At 48.7% G+C, this 24,514-nt stretch overlaps 1 protein-coding gene across 1 annotated transcript in view; it reads left to right on the forward strand.

The window, feature by feature from the left end:
- Window positions 1-477: 477 nt before the first annotated feature.
- Window positions 478-24,514, forward strand: part of LOC122922923 (heat shock transcription factor 2 binding protein) — an 85,405-nt gene continuing 61,368 nt past the window's right edge. Inside the window, exons 1-4 of the mRNA XM_044273692.1 lie at window positions 478-631; window positions 2,955-3,037; window positions 4,849-4,998; window positions 8,473-8,602. Coding sequence (XP_044129627.1) covers window positions 478-631; window positions 2,955-3,037; window positions 4,849-4,998; window positions 8,473-8,602 — 517 coding nt within the window. The remainder of the gene's footprint in view (window positions 632-2,954; window positions 3,038-4,848; window positions 4,999-8,472; window positions 8,603-24,514) is intronic.

Here is a 24,514-nt window from a genome sequence, read left to right on the forward strand (position 1 = left end):
TAGCCTATGTTGGCCTATATGCAGCTTAGAGAATCCACAACATAAAATCATACTTTCACATATAGCCAAAGCCCTGGATTGTTCCCAGGTAAAACCCGTCCTGTAATGGAACCTTTCCTCCACACACATCCAAAGCACTTTGAGTTTTACCCTATTCAGAACTGATAATGGAAACCCCTTACTCCCATCATCTCCGGTCTGCCTAGCTGGTGTATAAATGCCAAAAATATGTAATACCCTACACTGAGCTACACAGGACTACGTCTCCATCATGAGCTGACCCGTGTGGGTAAGCATGTCGTGTGATACTCTGTACTTTGTCATTAGCTGAGCTATGTATCTAAGCCTATCATGTGTGATACAGTGCCCTCTATCATGAGCTGAGCTATGTATTCTGATAGTCTGCATATCTTGATGTAATTCAGGTATTATCCTGCCTATAATTATCCTCACAGGTTTGTTTGGCTGATGTTAGTGATGTCTGGACCCTTGGAGTCAGAGTTTTTATTAATCAGAAGGCGGGACTTAGAGCGTCTGACCACAGAAGTGATGCAGATGAAGGAGTTTCTGCCCAAGATCCTTAATCAAGATCTGCTGGAGAGTGTACAGCGGCTGGAGGTGGCTGAGAGCGGTGAGTAATCTCCAGCTTATTATACTGGAGGATCTGCTGGAGGGTGTGAAGCAGGTGGAGGTGGCTGAGAGCGGTGAGTGACCGCCAGCTTCTTCTACTGGAGGATCTGCTGGAGAGTGTACAGTGGCTGAGAGCGGTGAGTGACCTACAGCTTCTCCTTCTACTGGAGGATCTGCTGGAGAGTACAGTGGCTGAGAACGGTGAGTGACCTTCAGCTTCTCCTTCTACTGGAGGATCTGCTGGAGAGTGTACAGTGGCTGAGAGCGGTGAGTGACCTCCAGCTTCTCCTTCTACTGGAGGATCTGCTGGAAAGTGTAGAGTGGGTGGAGGTGGCTGAGAGTGGTGAGTGACCTCCAGCTTCTCCTTCTACTGGAGGATCTGCTGGAGAGTGTACAGTGGCTGAGAGCGGTGAGTGACCTCCAGCTTCTCCTTCTGCTGGAGAGTACAGTGGCTGAGAACGGTGAGTGACCTTCAGCTTCTCCTTCTACTGGAGGATCTGCTGGAGAGTGTACAGTGGCTGAGAGCGATGAGTGACCTCCAGCGTCTCCTTCTACTGGAGGATCTGCTGGAGAGTGTACAGTGGGTGGAGATGGCTGAGAGCAGTGTGACCTCCAGCTTCTCCTTCTACTGGAGGATCTGCTGGAGAGTGTACAGTGGGTGGAGGTGGATGAGAGCAGTGTGACCTCCAGCTTCTCCTTCTACTGTAGGATCTGCTGGAGAGTGTACAGTGGGTGGAGATGGCTGAGAGCGGTGAGTGACCTCCAGCTTCACCTTCTACTGGAGGATCTGCTGGAGAGTGTACAGTGGGTGGAGGTGGCTGAGAGCGGTGAGTGACCTCCAGCTTCTCCTTCTACTGGAGGATCTGCTGGAGAGTGTACAGTGGGTGGAGGTGGATGAGAGCGGTGTGACCTCCATCTTCTCCTTCTACTGGTGGATCTGCTGGAGAGTGTACAGTGGCTGAGAGTGGTGAGTGACCTCCTGCTTCTCCTTCTACTGTAGGATCTGCTGGAGAGTGTACAGTGGCTGAGAGTGGTGAGTGACCTCCAGCTTCTCCTTCTACTGTAGGATCTGCTGGAGAGTGTACAGTGGGTGGAGGTGGCTGAGAGCGGTGAGTGACCTCCAGCTTCTCCTTCTACTGTAGGATCTGCTGGAGAGTGTACAGTGGGTGGAGGTGGCTGAGAGCGGTGAGTGACCTCCAGCTTCTCCTTCTACTGGAGGATCTGCTGGAGAGTGTACAGTGGGTGGAGGTGGATGAGAGCAGTGTGACCTCCAGCTTCTCCTTCTACTGGAGGATCTGCTGGAGAGTGTACAGTGGGTGGAGGTGGCTGAGAGCGGTGAGTGACCTCCAGCTTCTCCTTCTCCTGGAGGATCTGCTGGAGAGTGTACAGTGGGTGGAGGTGGATGAGAGCAGTGTGACCTCCAGCTTCTCCTTCTACTGGAGGATCTGCTGGAGAGTACAGTGGGTGGAGGTGGATGAGAGCCATTTGCATGTCTCCAGTAGATAATATGATGGTGACATACAGTGTGGACATTCTTCACGGGCAATCTCCTCACAGACTACACAGAACTGACAGCAGCCACCATCACTGCTCTGCCCCGGTGGTTTATCTTCAGAAATCCCCAGTGTAGTGATGAGGGCTGGAAATCAGGAAGGAAAGTAAAAAGCCCAGTTGTGGGCTGTGGCATCATGTGGAGCAGCAGCATTTGTGCCTTCATTTGTGGTCTCCAAATAGTCAGAAATTCATCAGTCTATTCCATGAATAAGGTGGAGACATGCCACATAGGTGAGTATTACTATCCTTGTATGCTAGCAGAGATAGAGAGGTGAGAGGCCACGGAGCTGTGTCTATGTGGCTGGTATGTCCTGACTCTGTTGTGGTGGAGGGTGTACTCTCTCAGTGGTCATGACCCTTGTGGTGGGTGCATACTCACTTAGTGCTGATTGGGTCCTGACTCTGGTGGTGGGGTGTACTCTCTTAGTGGTCATGATCCTTGTGGTGGGTGGACACTCACTTAGTGGTGGTTGGGTCCCGGGTCAGTGGTGTTACAGGGTGTACTCTCACAAGGTGGGAGTTGTTTTGTTTTTGTGTCTGTGGTATTGAGGACAGGGGTTCCTTCCCACATTTTTGTGTTGTGGTGGAGTCTTATCTCTATCTATGGTGCTGGTCTTCTGTCTGTCTTCTGGTTCGGGTATGTAGTAGGTCTTCTACTGTGACCTGGTACTGTTTTGGTGCTCTGCCATTTTGCTGCATGCCTTGTTCTTTTTTTCTTCCACTGCTGCACTGACCCCTTGGTTTTGTCTACTTTGTGGTTCTTTCCTTAGCTTTGGAGGAGAGAGAACTGGACTGTGAGCATATCCAGGCCCGATTACAGGCGACTCAGAGTGAATGTTTAAGAGCCAAAGAAGTAAGTGAAGACCCTCAACAGAATATTTTGCATGACTAACCTGTGACAAAGCTGTCAACAGTGTCAGATGTGGAGGTGGAAATGGTGTTGTAGAAAATGCAACTGGTATCAGGTGGTCAATGTGTGGTCAGACATGGAGCGTGTATTTCAGGATGTCCAGCTGGTGTCAGGTGCGGGGTGTGTATTGGAAGGTGGTGTCAGGTGTGCGGTGTGTATTGGAAGGAGGTGTCAGGTGTGCGGTGTGTATTGGAAGGAGGTGTCAGGTGTGCGTGTGTAGTAGAAGGAGGTGTCAGGTATGGGGTGTGTATTGGAAGGTGGTGTCAGGTGTGGGGTGTGTATTGGAAGGAGGTGTCAAGTGTGCGGTGTGTATTAGAAGGTGGTGTCAGGTGTGGGGTGTGTATTGGAAGGAGGTGTCAGGTGTGCGGTGTGTATTGGAAGGAGGTGTCAGGTGTGCGGTGTGTATTGGAAGGAAGTGTCAGGTGTGGGGTATGTATTGCAAGGAGGTGTCAAGTGTGGGGTGTGTATTGGAAGGAGGTGTCAGGTGTGAGGACATGGAGCGTGTGTCAGGAGGAGGTGTCAGGTGTGCGGTATGTATTGGAAGGAGGTGTCAGCTGTGGGGTGTGTATTGGAAGGAGGTGTCAGCTGTGGCAGGACATAGAGCGTGTGTCAGGAGAAGGTGTCAGGTGTGCGGTGTGTATTGGAAGGAGGTGTCAGCTGTGGGGTGTGTATTGGAATGTGGTGTCAGGTGTGGGGTGTGTATTGGAATGTGGTGTCAAGTGTGGGGTGTGTATTGGAAGGAGGTGTCAGGTGTATATCGGAAGGAGGTGTCAGGCGCGGGATGTGTATTGGAAGGAGGTGTCAGGTGTGTATTGGAAGGAGGTGCCAGGTGTGCGGTGTGTATTGGAAGGAGGTGTCAGGTGTGGGGTGTGTATCGGAAGGAGGTGTCAGCTGCGGGGTGTGTATTGGAAGGAGGTGTCAGGTGTGTATTGGAAGGAGGTGCCAGGTGTGCGGTGTGTAGTAGAAGGAGGTGTCAGGTGTGCGGTGTGTAGTAGAAGGAGGTGTCAGGTGTGCGGTGTGTAGTGGAAGGAGGTGTCAGGTGTGGGGTGTGTAGTGGAAGGAGGTGTCAGGTGTGGGGTGTGTAGTGGAAGGAGGTGTCAGGTGTGGGGTGTGTAGTGGAAGGAGGTGTCAGGTGTATATCGGAAGGAGGTGTCAGGTGCGGGATGTGTATTGGAAGGAGGTGTCAGGTGTGGGGTGTGTATCGGAAGGAGGTGTCAGCTGCGGGGTGTGTATTGGAAGGAGGTGTCAGGTGTGTATTGGAAGGAGGTGCCAGGTGTGCGGTGTGTAGTAGAAGGAGGTGTCAGGTGTGCAGTGTGTAGTAGAAGGAGGTGTCAGGTGTGCGGTGTGTAGTAGAAGGAGGTGTCAGGTGTGTAGTGGAAGGAGGTGTCAGGTGTGGGGTGTGTATTGGAAGGAGGTGTCAGGTGTGGGGTGTGTATTGGAAGGAGGTGTTAGGTGTGGCAGGACATGGAGTGTGTGTCAGGAGGAGGTGTCAGGTGTGACAGGACATGGAGCGTGTGTCAGGAGGAGGTGTCAGGTGTGGCAGGACATGGAGCGTGTGTCAGGAGGAGGTGTCAGGTGTGGCAGGACATGGAGCATGTGTCAGGAGGAGGTGTCAGGTGTGGCAGGACATGGAGCGTGTATGTCGGGGTGGGCAGCTGGTGTGAGCAGCAGCAGGGATGGATTCCGTGTGGTTTGGTGGTGGCGGTGGGCACTTGTTGACTGCACGGCTTACATTGCTCTCCTTATTTGTGCAGGAGAATCTGTCTCTGCTTCTCCAGGTGACTGAGCTCCGAGAACAGAATGTCCAGCAGGTTGACTTCTGCTCTCAGATGGGGTCTGCGCTCTGCACGTTGTTGTGGGGAGTCTCTAACAGGGAGGAGACAGTAAGGAGCATCCTAGGAATGGTGAGTAGTAGAGAGCAGAGGACACCCTTGTCTCAGAGATGGCTTTTGGGTGCAGAGAGGGAATGTGGGCAGGTGAAGCTGGACATGGTAGATTTCCGGGAGATGTGGACCACCACTACTTGAATGGTAGCTCCACCATTGATGATTATGGGCTCAAACAGTTTTTATTGAGCACATCAGTGAAATTCCAGCATGTGATCTACAGCAGAGACATAATACAAAGGTAGGTATATAAAAAAAACGCAATGTAGTAGAGATGAGTTATAGATTCAATACAATATAGCGTTATTTGTAGGTCAAATAAAAAAATTAGAAAAACAAATCTGACAAGGACTGGACAAAGGGTGAAGTTCGGGAAGGGTGTGGAAAGGAGTATCGTAACCATGTTATGGATCTGGAGAAGGGAGACTACCCTTTGTGTGCCCTACAGAGAACACTCGGGAGCGTCGTACCTGAAGCCAAGGAGACCAAAGCTGGGTGAAGGCTGAAGTGGAGTTCTGGTCTTCGGCTCTGAGCTCCCCCATATGTCTGATCACATGCGCTGCCCAGGACATTCTATGCAAGGTCTCATTTGATCTCCATCTAGAAGGGATAATTTGTCTCATTGCTAAATAAAAAAAATCTGAGAATCCCCTCTTTTGATCTTGGAAATGGGTCCAGAGAACATAGACAACCAAGCGATCTCAGGTGAGGCAGATACAGAATCCCAGAAAAGAGAGTCATGTATGGAGAACATCTCTTGCCATAGAGGAGCCACTCCCAATGTGAAGCATCGTCCCTACTGCTGAGCAAGTGTTTGGTAGTGAGGGCTCTGCATCACCTCATGCGACAGCCACATGACCCTGATAACTTGTGAGTTACAGTTGCAAGAAAAAGTATGTGAACCCTTTGGAATGATATGGATTTCTACACAAATTGGTCATAAAATGTGATCTGATCTTCATCTAAGTTACAACAATAGACAATCACAGTTGCTTAAACTAATAACACACAAAGAGTTACATGTTACCATGTTTTTATTGAACACACCACGTAAACATTCACAGTGCAGGTGGAAAAAGTATGTGAACCCCTAGACTAATGACATCTCCAAGAGCTAATTGGAGTGAGGTGTCAGCCAACTGGAGTCCAATCAATGAGATGAGATTGGAGGTGTTGGTTACAGCTGCCCTATAAAACACACACCAGTTCTGGGTTTGCTTTTCACAAGAAGCATTGCCTGATGTGGATGATGCCTCGCACAAAAGAGCTCTCAGAAGACCTACGATTAAGAATTGTTGACTTGCATAAAGCTCGAAAAAGGGTTATAAAAGTATCTCCAAAAGCCTTGCTGTTCATCAGTCCACGGTGAGACAAATTGTCTATAAATAGAGACAGTCCAGCACTGCTGCTACTCTCCCTAGGAGTGGCCGTCCTGTAAAGATGACTGGAAGAGCACAGCGCAGACTGCTCAATGAGGTGAAGAAGAATCCTAGAGTGTCAGCTAAAGACTTACAAAAGTCTCTGGCATATGCCAACATCCCTGTTAGCGAATCTACGATACGTAAAACACTAAACAAGAGTGGATTTCATGGGGGGATACCACAGAGAAAGCCACCGCTGTCCAAAAAAACATTGCTGCACGTTTACAGTTTGCACAACAGCACCTGGATGTTCCACAGCAGTAGTGGCAAAATATTCTGTGGGCAGACGAAACCAAAGTGGAGTTGTTTGGAAGAAACACAGAACACTATGTGTGGAGAAAAAGAGGCACAGCACACCAACCTCAAAACCTCATCCCAACTGTGAGGTATGGTGGTGGGGGCATCATGGTTTGGGGCTGCTTTGCTGCGTCAGGGCCTGGACGGATTGCTATCATCGAAGGAAAGATGAATTCCCAAGTTTATCAAGACATTTTGCAGAAGAACTTAAGGCCATCTGTCCACCAGCTGAAGCTCAACAGAAGATGGGTGTTGCAACAAGACAACGACCCAAATCATAGAAGTAAATCAACAACAGAATGGCTTAAACAGAAGAAAATCCGCCTTCTGGAGCGGCCCAGTCAGAGTCCTGACCTCAACCCGATGGAGATGCTGTGGCCTGACCTCAAGAAAGCGATTCACACCAGACATCCCAGGAATATTGCTGAACTGAAACCGTTCTGTAAAGAGGAATGGTGAAGCATTACTCCTGACCGTTGTGCACGTCTGATCTGCAACTACAGGGAACGTTTGGTGGAAGTTATTGCTGCCAAAGGAGGTTCAACCAGTTATTAAATCCAAGGGTTCACATACTTTTTCCACCTGCACTGTGAATGTTTACATGGTGCGTTCAATAAAAACATGGTAACATTTAACTCTTTGTGTGTTATTAGGTTAAGCAGACTGCGATTGTCTATTGTTGTGACCTAGATGAAGATCCGATCACATTTTATGACCAATTTGTGCAGAAATCCAAATCATTCCAAAGGGTTCACATACTTTTTCTTGCAACTGTAGGTTACTTTCACATCTGCGCTTTCCCTTTCCACTATTGAGATCCGTCATAGGGTCAATGGGTACAAAACTGAACGAAACAGAGTCCCCAGAATGAATTCTGTTCGGATTGGTTGCTCTCCCATCGCGGACAGAATAATACTGCAAGCATGTGGTGCGGAGGAAGACGGATCCGTCCTGGCACACAATGTAAGTCAATGGGGACGGATCAGTTTTCTCGGACACAATAGAAAACGGATCCGTCTCCCATTGACTTTCAGTGGAGTTCATGACGGATCCGTCTTGGCAATGTTACAGATAATACAACCGGATCCGTTCATGACAGATGCATATGATTGTATTATCAGTAACGGAAGCGTTTTTGCTGAACCCTGCCGGATCCAGAAAAACGCTAGTGTGAAAGTTGCCTTACACTGATCTGCAGATAGACCAGAGCCCAGTTCCCTTTGCCATGTAGACATGTATCTGGGCAGAGTCTATGGTGCCGATCGCCTGTCCCCTAGCTCCTCGGTTTGTGTGATTTTGTACATCATGGATATAGCATGTCTAGGAGCGGAGGTAGATATAGCTTCTCACATTGGGTCAGTTCACCACTGAGTTGCGAACTAGGTGCAGCGGAGAAGAGGACATTCCAAGCTGGAAAATAATGAAACCAAAGAACTAATGACTGTGGAAAAGGGTCAGAGGGGTCTGCAGGAGGTGAAGGCCAGAGATAGTCCACACGTCCTGTATTCTGACTATGCCTCTGCCTGGAGATGGATGAGAAAATGAGCCCTGAAGTCCTGGAGGTAAATCAGGATGATCGCTTAGAGGAGTAAGTGGTCCAGGAACTATGACTATACGGGTTCTGAGGGCTAATTTAAACCAGGACTTCAGTAAGTGAGTTAAGGGTGGGGATACGTAAGGGGATAGTCATCCCACAAACCTTTAGGAAGTATGGTGGTTAGTGTCCTCTCTTGGTGCCCATTCTCCTCTCTAGTTCTGTCTTTTTTTCTGGCAGGATGTGACCGCCGAGTTCTTCAGCTTGGCCGGGCAGACTGTGAGCAGGTTTGTGGAGTCCTTTGCAGTCAATCAGGATGAAGACACAGAAGAAAGTCGCTTTGTCCTTGGTCTGGCGGGTACCATCACAAGTGAGTGCAGGGGCCTGACTGACCCTGGACACACCATCGTCAAACCTAAGCCCATTGATTTCAGTTTATCATCTAGAAACGTTAATGTGGAGATCACGTTTGTCAAACATATCCCAAACCCACCACTAAATATAACACTGAAATCCACTGAAATCTTCCCATTGTGGACTCATGACAGGTCACTGCAGTGCACCACCCCTACCCCACCGACGTGAGACTTTTGACCTGCCATAAAAATGTATTATTGGAAATGTATAGAAGGAGCAGTCGTCACCTATCATGAAGGTGAGGAGAATTCTTGTCAGGTTGGTGGTCAGGTCTTATAGTATGAAGAAGTAGGCCTAATAACAGGATGAGCCCTCTGGTGGAGGTCAGAACCCACCGACCAACATGCATACTAGAAGCCCCCTCAGACATTAAAGGGGTTGTCCGCTTTATTTATATTGAAGACCTCTCCACAGGATGGGTCATCAATATGAGATCATCAGGGAGCCAATTTTGGCGCTCCTTCGAGCACTTCCTTCCCTTCATGGTATACCTGCTTGCCATCGGACCCCTGCCGATCTGATATTGACCTATCCTGATGATAGGTTATCAATGTAAATAAAGTGGACAACCCCTTTAAATAAATGTAAGACCTACTGCCTCAACACCAAGGTTCAGTCCTACTTGGACTCTCCTATCTGGCTACTGAGTTCCCTGACCCCCATGGATTTCTGGGCAGGCACAGCCCGCTCTCTATCTTCTCTCTTGCCCGGCCTCCAATGTCCTCTTGGATAGAGTTTTCAGCATGATGGGGCATGGGGGCCCCTAAACGGGTCAAGTTGTCTTCCGCCAGTCCCCAAAACATCTCTTATGTCAAAATGAACCAAGCCTGGATGCGTGAGGATGATGTTTTTTTTATGTTTTTCCATAAAGTAGTTTGTGTTTTATCGATTACTTTTGGATTATAAAACCATCCAAAAATGTCATTACATGACTACGGTATTCACAGCTACTGAGGAGGGAGCCCGGACCTCCGAAACGCGTATAGTCATTTTGTCTAGCGGGGCAATTTATTTTTTATTTATTATTTTGATTTTTGGTGCTATCTTAACCCCTTAGTTACCACCCATATGGGGCCTCAGGCTGGGCTTGGGCGGCCCAGTCTAAGCACTGCACAGGTGGCGCCCTTCACATGTAAAGCGCTGACAGAGGGAGCGGACTCCCTCTGCCTCCCATCGGCACTCCGCAAATGCGATCGTGGGGTGCTGATGCATGTAAAGACTGAATGGGGTCTGATGTAGGCCCAAAGCCTGCCTTGGGTAGTTTCCAGCACTGACATTAAAATGCAATGCACTGGAGTGATAGGCAAACATGGCGCCCGCTCGCAAGTGCAGTGGGCGTCATGGCCGGCGGGTCTCCTCTGTTTCAAACAGCAGAGACCCGCGGCTAATTACCTCGAACGGCATTAATGCCGATCGCAGTTATTAAAGCCTTTAGATGCCATGATCAAGTGAGATCACGGCATCTAGAGGGTGAAAAACCCAGAAGCTCACACTTCCAGGCTTCTTACAGGCATCGTCTGCGGCCAGTGAGGATGCCGATATTTGATTTCAATACACTCAGCCTCGCTAAAGAGGCTGAGGGCGTTTAAGATGAAATTTTAATTTTGGCCACCAGGTGGCAGTTCAACATAAGAAATTAGCAATTCTCAGTAATAAATCCATTAAAAAAATCCATGATTGTTCAGAATAAAAAAATAATAAAACATTTTTTTGTAGGCTCAAGTACCAGCTTCAAAATCATTGCCAAAAAGTAAAAAAATAAATTAAGAAATATATAAAACATTAAAAAAAATCTAAAAGTTTAAATCACCCCCCCTTTCCGTATTATAAAATAAATAAATACATAGATAAAAAAAATCCTGGGTATCACTGAGACTGAAAGCACCCCGTACTATTTAAATATAAAAATATTTTTCCAATATGTCAATACTGCGCTCCATATCGCTAAACTGCGCTCTACATCACTATACTGCGCTCCAAATCGCTATACTGCGCTCCACATCGCTATACTGCGCTCCACAACGCTATACTGTGCTCCACATCACTATACTGCGCTCCACATCGCTATACTGCGCTCCACATCACTATACTACGCTCCACATCACAATACTGCGCTCCACATCGCTATACTGCGCTCCACATCACTATACTGCACTCCACATCGCTATACTGCACCCCACATCCCAATACTGCGCTCCACATCACTATACTGCGCTCCACATCGCTATACTGCGCTCCAAATCGCTATACTGCGCTCCACATCGCTATACTGCTCTCCACATCGCTTTACTGAGCTCCACAACGCTATACTGCGCTCCACATCGCTATACTGCGCTCCACATCGCTATACTGCGCTCCACATCGCTATACTGCGCTCCACATCGCTATACTGCGCTCCACATCGCTATACTGCGCTCTACATCGCTATACTGCGCTCCACATCGCTATACTGCTCTCCACATCGCTATACTGCGCTCCACAACGCTATACTGCGACTCCACATCGCTATACTGCACTCCACATCGCTATACTGCCCTCCACATCGCTATACTGCGCTCCACATCGCTATACTGCGCTCCACATCGCTATACTGCACTCCACATCGCTATACTGCGCTCTACATCGCTATACTGCGCTCCACATCGCTATACTGCACTCCACATCGCTATACTGCGCTCCACATCGCTATACTGCGCTCCACATCGCTATTCTGCGCTCCACATCGCTATACTGCGCTCCACATCGCTATACTGCGCTCCACATCAGTATACTGCGCTCCACATCGCTATACTGCGCTCCACATCGCTATACTGTGCTCCACATCGCTATACTGTGCTCCACATCGCTATACTGCCCTCCACATCGCTATACTGCGCTCCACATCGCTATACTGCGCTCATCATCGCTATACTGCGCTCCACATCGCTATACTGCGCTCCACATCCCAATACTGCGCTCCACATCGCTATACTGCGCTCCACATCGCTATACTGCGCTCCACATCCCAATACTGCGCTCCACATCGCTATACTGCGCTCCACATCGCTATACTGCGCTCCACATGGCTATACTGCGCTCAACATCACTATACTACGCTCCACATCCCAATACTGCGCTCCACATCGCTATGCTGCGCTCCACATCAGTATACTGCGCCCCACATCGCTACACTGCGCTCCACATCGCTATACTGCGCTCCACATCGCTATACTGCACTCCACATCGCTATACTGCGCTCCACATCACTATACTGCGCTCCACATCGCTATACTGCGCTCCACATCGCTATACTGCACTCCACATCCCAACACTGCGCTCCACATCCCAATACTGCGCTCCACATCACTATACTGCGCTCCACATCGCTATACTGCGCTCCACATCGCTATACTGCACTCCACATCCCAACACTGCGCTCCACATCCCAATACTGCGCTCCACATCACTATACTGCGCTCCACATCGCTATACTGCGCTCCACATCGCTATACTGCGCTCCACATCGCTATACTGCAGTCCACATCCCAACACTGCGCTCCACATCCCAATACTGCGCTTCACATCGCTATACTGCGCTCCACATCGCTATACTGCGCTCCACATCACTATACTGAGCTCCACATCGCTATACTGTGCTCCTCATCGCTATACTGCGCTCCACATCCCAATACTGCGCTTCACATCGCTATACTGCGCTCCACATCGCTATACTGCGCTCCACATCGCTATACTGCACTCCACATCGCTATACTGCGCTCCACATCGCTATACTGCACTCCACATCGCTATACTGCGCTCCACATCGCTATACTGCGCTCCACATCGCTATACTAGGCTCCACATCCCTATACTATGCTCCACATCTTTATACTGCGCTCCACATCGCTATACTGCGCTCCACATCGCTATACTGCGCTCCACATCGCTATACTGCGCTCCACATCTCTATACTGAGCTCCACATCGCTATACTGTGCTCCACATCCCAATACTGCGCTCCACATCGCTATACTGTGCTCCACATCCCAATACTGCGCTCCACATCGCTATACTGCGCTCCACATCGCTATACTATCTGGCGGGTACCATCACAAGTGAGTGCAGGGGTCTGACTGACCCTGGACACACCATGGTCAAACCTAAGCCCATTGATTTCAGTTTATCATCTAGAAACGTTAATGTGGAGATCACGTTTGTCAAACATATCCCAAACCCACCACTAAATATAACACTGAAATCTTCCCATTGTGGACTCATGACAGGTCACTGCAGTGCACCACCCCTACCCCACCGACGTGAGACTTTTGACCTGCCATAAAAATGTATTATTGGAAATGTATAGAAGGAGCAGTCGTCACCTATCATGAAGGTGAGGAGAATTCTTGTCAGGTTGGTGGTCAGGTCTTATAGTATGAAGAAGTAGGCCTAATAACAGGATGAGCCCTCTGGTGGAGGTCAGAACCCACCGACCAACATGCATACTAGAAGCCCCCTCAGACATTAAAGGGGTTGTCCGCTTTATTTATATTTAAGACCTCTCCACAGGATGGGTCATCAATATGAGATAATCAGGGTGCCAATTTTGGCGCTCCTTCGAGCACTTCCTTCCCTTCATGGTATACCTGCTTGCCATCGGACCCCCGCCGATCTGATATTGACCTATCCTGATGATAGGTTATCAATGTAAATAAAGTGGACAACCCCTTTAAATAAATGTAAGACCTACTGCCTCAACACCAAGGTTCAGTCCTACTTGGACTCTCCTATCTGGCTACTGAGTTCCCTGACCCCATGGATTTCTGGGCAGGCACAGCCCGCTCTCTATCTTCTCTCTTGCCCGGCCTCCAATGTCCTCTTCGATAGAGTTTTCAGCATGATGGGGCATGGGGGCCCCTAAACGGGTCAAGTTGTCTTCCGCCAGTCCCCAAAATATCTCTTATGTCAAAATGAACCAAGCCTGGATGCGTGAGGATGATGTTTTTTTATGTTTTTCCATAAAGTAGTTTGTGTTTTATCGATTACTTTTGGATTATAAAACCATCCAAAAATGTCATTACATGACTACGGTATTCACGGCTACTGAGGAGGGAGCCCGGAGCTCCGAAACGCGTATAGCCATTTTGTCTAGCGGGGCAATTTATTTTTTATTTATTATTTTGATTTTTGGTGCTATCTTAACCCCTTAGTGACCACCCATATGGGGCCTCAGGCTGGGCCTGGGCGGCCCAGTCTAAGCACTGCACAGGTGGCGCCCTTCACATGTAAAGCGCTGACAGAGGGAGCGGACTCCCTCTTCCTCCCATCGGCACTCCGCAAATGCGATCGTGGGGTGCTGATGCATGTAAAGACTGAATGGGGTCTGATGTAGGCCCAAAGCCTGCCTTGGGTAGTTTCCAGCACTGACATTAAAATGCAATGCACTGGAGTGATAGGCAAACATGGCGCCCGCTCGCAAGTGCAGTGGGCGTCATGGCCGGCGGGTCTCCTCTGTTTCAAACAGCAGAGACCCGCGGCTAATTACCTCGAACGGCATTAATGCCGATCGCAGTTATTAAAGCCTTTAGATGCCATGATCAAGTGAGATCACGGCATCTAGAGGGTGAAAAACCCAGAAGCTCACACTTCCAGGCTTCTTACAGGCATCGTCTGCGGCCAGTGAGGATGCCGATATTTGATTTCAATACACTCAGCCTCGCTGAAGAGGCTGAGGGCGTTTAAGATGCAATTTTAAATTTTGGCCACCAGGTGGCAGTTCAACATAAGAAATTAGCAATTCTCAGTAATAAATCCATTAAAAAAATCCATGATTGTTCAGAATAAAAAAATATTTTTTTGTAGGCTCAAGTACCAGCTTCAAAATCATTGCCAAAAAGTAAAAAAAAAAAATTAAGAAATATATAAAACATTTAAAAAATCTAAAAAAATCTAAAAGTTTAAATCACCCCCCCTTTCCGTATTATAAAATAAATAAATACATATATTAAAAAAAATCCTGGGTATCACTGAGACTGAAAGCACCCCGTACTATTTAACCCCCTCAGCCCCGCTAGGTGAAACCCCCTTCATGACCAGAGCACTTTTTACACTTCGGCACTACACTACTTTCACCGTTTATCGCTCGGTCATGCAACTTACCACCCAAATGAATTTTACCTCCTTTTCTTCTCACTAATGGAGCTTTCATTTGGTGGTATTTCATTGCTGCTGACATTTTTACTTTTTTTGTTATTAATCAAAATGTAACGATTTTTTGGCAAAAAAATGACATTTTTCACTTTCAGCTGTAAAATTTTGCAAAAAAAACGACATCTATATATAAATTTTTCGCCAAATTTATTGTTCTACATGTCTTTGATAAAAAAAAAATGTTTGGGCAAAAAAAAAAATGGTTTGGGTAAAAGTTATAGCATTTACAAACTATGGTACAAAAATGTGAATTTCCGCTTTTTGAAGCAGCTCTGACTTTCTGAGCACCTGTCATGTTTCCTGAGGTTCTACAATGCCCAGACAGTAGAAACACCCCACAAATGACCCCATTTCAGAAAGTAGACACCCTAAGGTATTCGCTGATGGGCATAGTGAGTTCATAGAACTTTTTATTTTTTGTCACAAGTTAGCGGAAAATGATGATGATTTTATTTTTTTATTTTTTCTTACAAAGTCTCATATTCCACTAACTTGCGACAAAAAATAAAAAATTCTAGGAACTCACCATGCCCCTCACAGAATACCTTGGGGTGTCTTCTTTCCAAAATGGGGTCACTTGTGGCGTAGTTATACTGCCCTGGCAATTTAGGGGTCCAAATGTGTGAGAAGAACTTTGCAATCAAAATGTGTAAAAAATGACCGGTGAAATCCAAAAGGTGCACTTTGGAATATGCGCCCCTTTGCCCACCTTGGCAGCAAAAAAGTGTGACACATCTGGTATCGCCGTACTCAGGAGAAGTTGGGGAATGTGTTTTGGGGTGTCATTTTACATATACCCATGCTGGGTGAGAAAAATATCTTGGTCAAATGCCAACTTTGTATAAAAAAATGGGAAAAGTTGTCTTTTGCCAAGATATTTCTCTCATCCAGCATGGGTATATGTAAAATGACACCCCAAAACACATTCCCCAACTTCTCCTGAGTACGGCGATACCAGATGTGTCACACTTTTTTGCAGCCAAGGTGGGCAAAGGGGCACACATTCCAAAGTGCACCTTTTGGATTTTGCAGGGCATTTTTTACAGATTTTGATTGCAAGGTACTTCTCACACATTTGGGCCCCTAAATTGCCAGGGCAGTATAACTACCCCACAAGTGACCCCATTTTGGAAAGAAGACACCCCAAGGTATTCTGTGAGGGGCACGGCGAGTTCCTAGAATTTTTTATTTTTTGTCACAAGTTAGCGGAAAATGATGATTTTTTTTTCCTCTTTTTTCCTTACAAAGTCTCATATTCCACTAACTTGCGACAAAAAATAAAAAATTCTAGGAACTCGCCATGCCCCTCACGGAATACCTTGGGGTGTCTTCTTTCCAAAATGGGGTCACTTGTGGCGTAGTTATACTGCCCTGGCAATTTAGGGGCCCAAATGTGTGAGAAGTACTTTGCAATCAAAATCTGTAAAAAATGATCGGTGAAATCCGAAAGGTGCTCTTTGGAATATGTGCCCCTTTGCCCACCTTGGCATCAAAAAAGTGTGACACATCTGGTATCGCCGTACTCAGGAGAAGTTGGGCAATGTGTTTTGGGGTGTCATTTTACATATACCCATGCTGGGTGAGAGAAATATCTTGGCAAAAGACAACTTTTCCCATTTTTTTATACAAAGTTGGCATTTGACCAAGATATTTTTCTCACCCAGCATGGGTATATGTAAAATGACACCCCAAAACACATTGCCCAACTTCTCCTGAGTACGGCGATACCACATGTGTGACACTTTTTTGAAGCCTAGATGCGCAAAGGGGCCCAAATTCCTTTTAGGAGGGCATTTTTAGACATTTGGATCCCAGACTTCTTCTCACACTTTCGGGCCCCTAAAAGCCAGGGCAGTATAAATACCCCACATGTGACCCCACTTTGGAAAGAAGACACCCCAAGGTATTCAATGAGGGGCCTGGCGAGTTCCTAGAAATATTTTTTTTTTTGCATAAGTTAGCGGATATTGATTTTTTTTTGTTTTTTTCTCACAAAGTCTCACTTTCCGCTAACTTAGGACAAAAATTTCAATCTTTCATGGACTCAATATGCCCCTCAGCGAATACCTTGGGGTGTCTTCTTTCCGAAATGGGGTCACATGTGGGGTATTTATACTGCCCTGGCTTTTTAGGGGCCCTAAAGCGTGAGAAGAAGTCTGGAATATAAATGTCTAAAAATGTTTACGCATTTGGATTCCGTGAGGGGTACGGCGAGTTCATGGGAGATTTTATTTTTTGACACAAGTTAGTGGAATATGAGACTTAGTAAGAAAAAACAAAAACAAACAAAAAATTTCCGCTAACTTGTGCCAAAAAAAATGTCTGAATGGAGCCTTACCAGGGGGGGGGTGATCAATGACAGGGGGGTGATCAATGACAGGGGGGTGATCACCCATATAGACTCCCTGATCACCCCCCTGTCACTGATCACCCCCCCTGTAAGGCTCCATTCAGACATCCGCATGATTTTTTACGGATCCATGGATACATGGATCGGATCCACAGAACGCATGCGGACGTCTGAATGGAGCCTTACAGGGGGGTTATCAATGACAGGGGGTGATCAGGGTAATCAGGGTGATCACCCCCCTGTCACTGATCACCCCCCCTGTAAGGCTCCATTCAGACATCCGCATGATTTTTTACGGATCCATGGATACATGGATCGGATCCACAAAACGCATGCGGACGTCTGAATGGAGCCTTACAGGGGGGTTATCAATGACAGGGGGTGATCAGGGTAATCAGGGTGATCACCCCCCTGTCACTGATCACCCCCCCTGTAAGGCTCCATTCAGACATCCGCATGATTTTTTACGGATCCATGGATACATGGATCGGATCCACAGAACGCATGCGGACGTCAGAATGGAGCCTTACAGGGGGGTTATCAATGACAGGGGGTGATCAGGGTAATCAGGGTGATCACCCCCCTGTCACTGATCACCCCCCCTGTAAGGCTCCATTCAGACGTCCGCATGATTTTACGGATCCATGGATACATGGATCGGATCCGTAAAAATCATGCGGACGTCTAAATGGAGCCTTACAGGGGGGTGATCAATGACAGGGGGGTGATCAATGACAGGGGGTGATCAGGGAGTGTATATGGGTGATCACCCGCCTGTCATTGATCACCCCCCTGTAAGGCTCCATTCAGACGTCCGTATGCTTTTTGCGGATCCGATCCATGTATCCGTGGATCCGTCAAAATCATACGGACGTCTGAACGGAGCCTGACAGGGGGGTGATCAATGACAGGGCGGTGATCAATGACAGGGGGGTGATCAGGGAGTTTATATGGGGTGATCATGGGTGATCAGGGGTTTATAAGGGGTTAATAAGTGACGGGGGGGGGGGGCTGTAGTGTAGTGTAGTGTGGTGTTTGGTGGGACTGTACTGACCTACCTGAGTCCTCTGGTGGTGGATCCTAACAAAAGGGACCACCAGAGGACCAGGTAGGAAGTATATTAGACGCTGTTATGAAAACAGCGTCTAATATACCTGTTAGGGGTTAAAAAATTCGGATCTCCAGCCTGCCAGCGAGCGATCGCCGCTGGCAGGCTGGAGATCCACTCGCTTACCTTCCGTTCCTGTGCGCACAGGCGCGCGCGTTCACAGGAAATCTCGCGTCTCGCGAGAAGACGCGTATATGCGTCCAGGAGGAGTAAAGCAACCACCTCCCGGACGCATATCTGCGTACAGCGGTCGGGAGGTGGTTAAATATAAAAATATTTTTCCAATATGTCAATACTGCGCTCCATATCGCTATACTGCGCTCTACATCACTATACTGCGCTCCACATCGCTATACTGCGCTCCACATCGCTATACTGCTCTCCACATCGCTATACTGCGCTCCACAACGCTATACTGCGCTCCACATCGCTATACTGCGCTCCACATCGCTATACTGTGCTCCACATCGCTATACTGCGCTCCACATCGCTATACTGCGCTCCACATCACTATACTGCGCTCTACATCGCTATACTGCGCTCTACATCGTTATACTGCGCTCCACATCGCTATACTGCTCTCCACATCGCTATACTGCGCTCCACATCGCTATACTGCGCTCCACATCGCTATACTGCTCTCCACATCACTATACTGCGCTCCACATCTCTATACTGCGCTCCACATCGCTATACTGCACTCCACATCGCTATACTGCGCTCTACATCGCTATACTGTGCTCCACATCGCTATACTGCGCTCCACATCGCTATACTGCGCTCCACATCGCTATACTGCGCTCCACATCGCTATACTGCGCTCCACATCGCTATACTGCGCTCCACATCGCTATACTGCTCTCCACATCGCTATACTGTGCTCCACAACGGTATACTGCTCTCCACATCGCTATACTGCGCTCCACATCGCTATACTGCGCTCCACATCGCTATACTGCGCTCCACATCACTATACTGCGCTCAACATCTCTATACTGCACTCCACATCACTATACTGCGCTCCACATCGCTATACTGCGCTCCACATCTCTATACTGCGCTCCACATCACTATACTGCGCTCTACATCACTATACTGCGCTCCACATCTCTATACTGCACTCCACATCACTATACTGCGCTCCACATCTCTATACTGCGCTCCACATCTCTATACTGCACTCCACATCGCTCCACTGCGCTCCACATCGCTATACTGCGCTCTACATCACTATACTGCGCTCCACATCACTATACTGCGCTCCACATCGCAATACTGCTCTCCTCATCAATATACTGCGCTCCACAACGCTATACTGCGCTCCACATCGCTATACTGCGCTCCACATCGCTATACTGCGCTCCACAACGCTATACTGCGCTCCACATCGCTATACTGCGCTCCACATCGCTATACTGCTCTCCACATCGCTATACTGCGCTCCACAACGCTATACTGCGCTCCACATCGCTATACTGCGCTCCACATCGCTATACTGTGCTCCACATCGCTATACTGCGCTCCACATCGCTATACTGCGCTCCATATCGCTATACTGCGCTACACAACGCTATACTGCGCTCCACGTTGCAATACTGCGCTCATCATCGCTATACTGCACTCCACATCGCTATACTGCGCTCCACATCACTATACTGCGCTCTACATCACTATACTGCGCTCCACATCTCTATACTGCACTCCACATCACTATACTGCGCTCCACATCTCTATACTGCGCTCCACATCACTATACTGCGCTCCACATCGCTATACTGCGCTCCACATCGCTATACTGCGCTCTACATCACTATACTGCGCTCCACATCGCTATACTGCGCTCCACATCGCTATACTGCTCTCCACATCGCGATACTGCGCTCTACAACGCTATACTGCGCTCCACATCGCTCCACATCGCTATACTGCGCTCCACATTGCTATACTGCGCTCCACATCGCTATACTGCGCTCCACATCGCTATACTGCTCTCCACATAACTATACTGCGCTCCACATCGCTATACTGCGCTCCACATCGCTATACTGCGCTCCACATCGCTATACTGCGCTCCACATAGCTATACTGCGCTCCACATCGCTGTACTGCGCTCCACATCGCTATACTGCGCTCCACATCGCTATACTGCGCTTCACATCTCTGTACTGCGCTCCACATCACTATACTGAGCTCCACATCGCTATACTGCGCTCCACATCGCTACACTGCGCTCCACATCGCTATTCTGCGCTCCACATCGCTATACTGCGCTCCACATAGCTATACTGCGCTCCACATCGCTATACTGCGCTTCACATCTCTGTACTGCGCTCCACATCACTATACTGAGCTCCACATCGCTATACTGCACTCCACATCGCTATACTGCGCTTCACATCGCTATACTATGCTCCACATCTTTATACTGCGCTCCACATCGCTATACTGCGCTTCACATCTCTGTACTGCGCTCCACATCACTATACTGAGCTCCACATCGCTATACTGCGCTCATCATCTCTATACTGCACTCCACATCGCTATACTGCGCTCCACATCACTATACTGCGCTCTACATCACTATACTGCGCTCCACATCTCTGTACTGCGCTCCACATCACTATACTGAGCTCCACATCGCTATACTGCGCTCCACATCGCTACACTGCGCTCCACATCGCTATTCTGCGCTCCACATCGCTATACTGCGCTCCACATAGCTATACTGCGCTCCACATCGCTATACTGCGCTCCACATCGCTATACTGCGCTCCACATCGCTATACTGCGCTTCACATCTCTGTACTGCGCTCCACATCACTATACTGAGCTCCACATCGCTATACTGCACTCCACATCGCTATACTGCGCTCCACATCGCTATACTATGCTCCACATCTTTATACTGCGCTCCACATCGCTATACTGCGCTTCACATCTCTGTACTGCGCTCCACATCACTATACTGAGCTCCACATCGCTATACTGCGCTCATCATCTCTATACTGCACTCCACATCGCTATACTGCGCTCCACATCACTATACTGCGCTCTACAACGCTATACTGCGCTCCACATCGCTATACTGCGCTCCACATCGCTATACTGCGCTCCACATCGCTATACTGCGCTACACAACGCTATACTGCGCTCCACGTCGCAATACTGCGCTCATCATCGCTATACTGCACTCCACATCGCTATACTGCGCTCCACATCGCTATACTGCGCTCCACATCTTTATACTGCGCTCCACATCACTATACTGCACTCCACATCGCTATACTGCGCTCCACATCGCTATACTGCGCTCTACATCACTATACTGCGCTCCACATCGCTATACTGCGCTTCACATCGCTATACTGCACTCCACATCGCTATACTGCGCTCCACATCGCTATACTGCGCTCCACATCCCAATACTGCGCTCCACATCGCTATACTGCGCTACACATCGCTATACTGCGCTCCACATCGCTATAATGCGCTCCACATCGCTTTACTGCGCCCCACATCGCTATACTGCATCCCACATCGCTATACTGCGCTCCACATCGCTATACTGCGCTCCACATCGCTATACTGCGCTCCACATGGCTATACTGCGCTTCACATCGCTATACTGCGCTCCACATCGCTATACTGCGCTCCACATCGCTATACTGCGCTCCACATCGCTATACTGCGCTCCACATCGCTTTACTGCGCCCCACATCGCTATACTGCACCCCACATCGCTATACTGCACTCCACATCGCTATACTGCGCTCCACATCGCTATACTGCGCTCCACATCACTATACTACGCTCCACATCTTTATACTGCGCTCCACATCGCTATACTGCGCTCCACATCGCTATACTGCGCTCCACATCGCTATACTGAGCTCCACATTGCTATACTGCGCTCCACATTGCTATACTGCGCTCCACATCGCTATACTGCGCTCCACATCGCTATATTGCGCTCTACATCGCTATACTGCGCCCCACATCGCTATACTGCACCCCACATCGCTATACTGCACTCCACATCGCTATACTGCGCTCCACATCGCTATACTGCGCTCCACATAGCTATACTGCGCTCCACATCTCTATACTGCGCTCCACATCACTATACTGCACTCCACATCGCTATACTGCGCTCCACATCGCTATACTGCGCTCTACATCACTATACTGCGCTCCACATCGCTATACTGCGCTCCACATCGCTATACTGCGCTCCACATCGCTATACTGCACTCCACATCGCTATACTGCGCTCCACATCGCTATACTGCGCTCCACATCCCAATACTGCGCTCCACATCGCTATACTGCGCTACACATCGCTATACTGCGCTCCACATCGCTATACTGCGCTCCACATCGCTTTACTGCGCCCCACATCGCTATACTGCATCCCACATCGCTATACTGCGCTCCACATCGCTATACTGCGCCCCACATCGCTATACTGCACCCCACATCACTATACTGCACTCCACATCGCTATACTGCGCTCCACATCGCTATACTGCGCTCCACATAGCTATACTGCGCTCCACATTGCTTTACTGCGCTCCACATCGCTATACTGCGCTCCACATCGCTATACTGCGCTTCACATCTCTGTACTGCGCTCCACATCACTATACTGAGCTCCACATCGCTATACTGCACTCCACATCGCTATACTGCGCTCCACATCGCTATACTATGCTCCACATCTTTATACTGCGCTTCACATCGCTATACTGCGCTCCACATCGCTATACTGCGCTCCACATATCTATACTGCGCTCCACATCGCTATACTGCGCTCCACATCGCTATACTGCGCTCCACATCGCTATACTGCGCTCCACATCGCTATACTGCGCTCCACATCGCTATACTGCGCTCCACATCGCTATACTGCGCTCCACATCGCTATACTGCGCTCCAATTCGCTATACTGCGCTCCACATCGCTATACTGCGCTTCACATCTCTGTACTGCGCTCCACATCGCTATACTGAGCTCCACATCGCTATACTGCACTCCACATCGCTATACTGCGCTCCACATCGCTATACTATGCTCCACATCGCTATACTGCGCTCCACATATCTATACTGCGCTCCACATCGCTATACTGCGCTCCACATCGCTATACTGCGCTCCACATCGCTATACTGCGCTCCACATCGCTATACTGCGCTCCACATAGCTATACTGCACTCCACATCGCTATACTGCGCTCCACATTGCTATTCTGCGCTCCACATCGCTATACTGCGCTTCACATCTCTGTACTGCGCTCCACATCACTATACTGAGCTCCACATCGCTATACTGCACTCCACATCGCTATACTGCGCTCCACATCGCTATACTGCGCTTCACATCTCTGTACTGCGCTCCACATCACTATACTGAGCTCCACATCGCTATACTGCACTCCACATCGCTATACTATGCTCCACATCTTTATACTGCGCTCCACATCGCTATACTGCGCTCCACATCGCTATACTGCGCTCCACATATCTATACTGCGCTTCACATCGCTATACTGCGCTCCACATCGCTATACTGCGCTCCACATCGCTATACTGCGCTCTACATCGCTATACTGCGCTCCACATCGCTATACTGCGCTCCACATTCCAATACTGCGCTCCACATCGCTATACTGCGCTACACATCGCTATACTGCGCTACACATCGCTATACTGCGCTACACATCCCTGTATACTGCGCTCTACATCACTATACTGCGCTCCACATCGCTATACTGCGCTCCACATCGCTATACTGCGCTCCACATCCCAATACTGCGCTCCACATCGCTATACTGCGCTCCACATCGCTATACTGCGCTCCACATCTCTATACTGCGCTCCACATTGCTATAGTGTGCTCCACAACGCTATAGTGTGCTCCACAACGCTATACTGCGCTCCACATCGCTATACTGCGCTCCACATCGCTATACTGCGCTCCACATCGCTCTTGTCATAAGACTATGCAACCAATAGGGGGCGCTGTTCATAACTCATGCGGAGTGCTTGGAGTCCTCGGGAAGCACTAGGAGCATCCATCAACGGAGGTACCCAGTCAGTGTGCCAGGAGATCCGTTACAGTGCCCCGCCGACGCAAGCACTTCAGTTGACACCGATACCACCACAGGAACAAGGAACAGGAACAGCTCTTACAAGAGCTAATAGTATAGCCAGGGGAGTATAGCAA

This window comes from Bufo gargarizans, unplaced genomic scaffold (assembly GCF_014858855.1).
Source record: "Bufo gargarizans isolate SCDJY-AF-19 unplaced genomic scaffold, ASM1485885v1 original_scaffold_1062_pilon, whole genome shotgun sequence".
Lineage (NCBI taxonomy): Eukaryota > Metazoa > Chordata > Amphibia > Anura > Bufonidae > Bufo > Bufo gargarizans.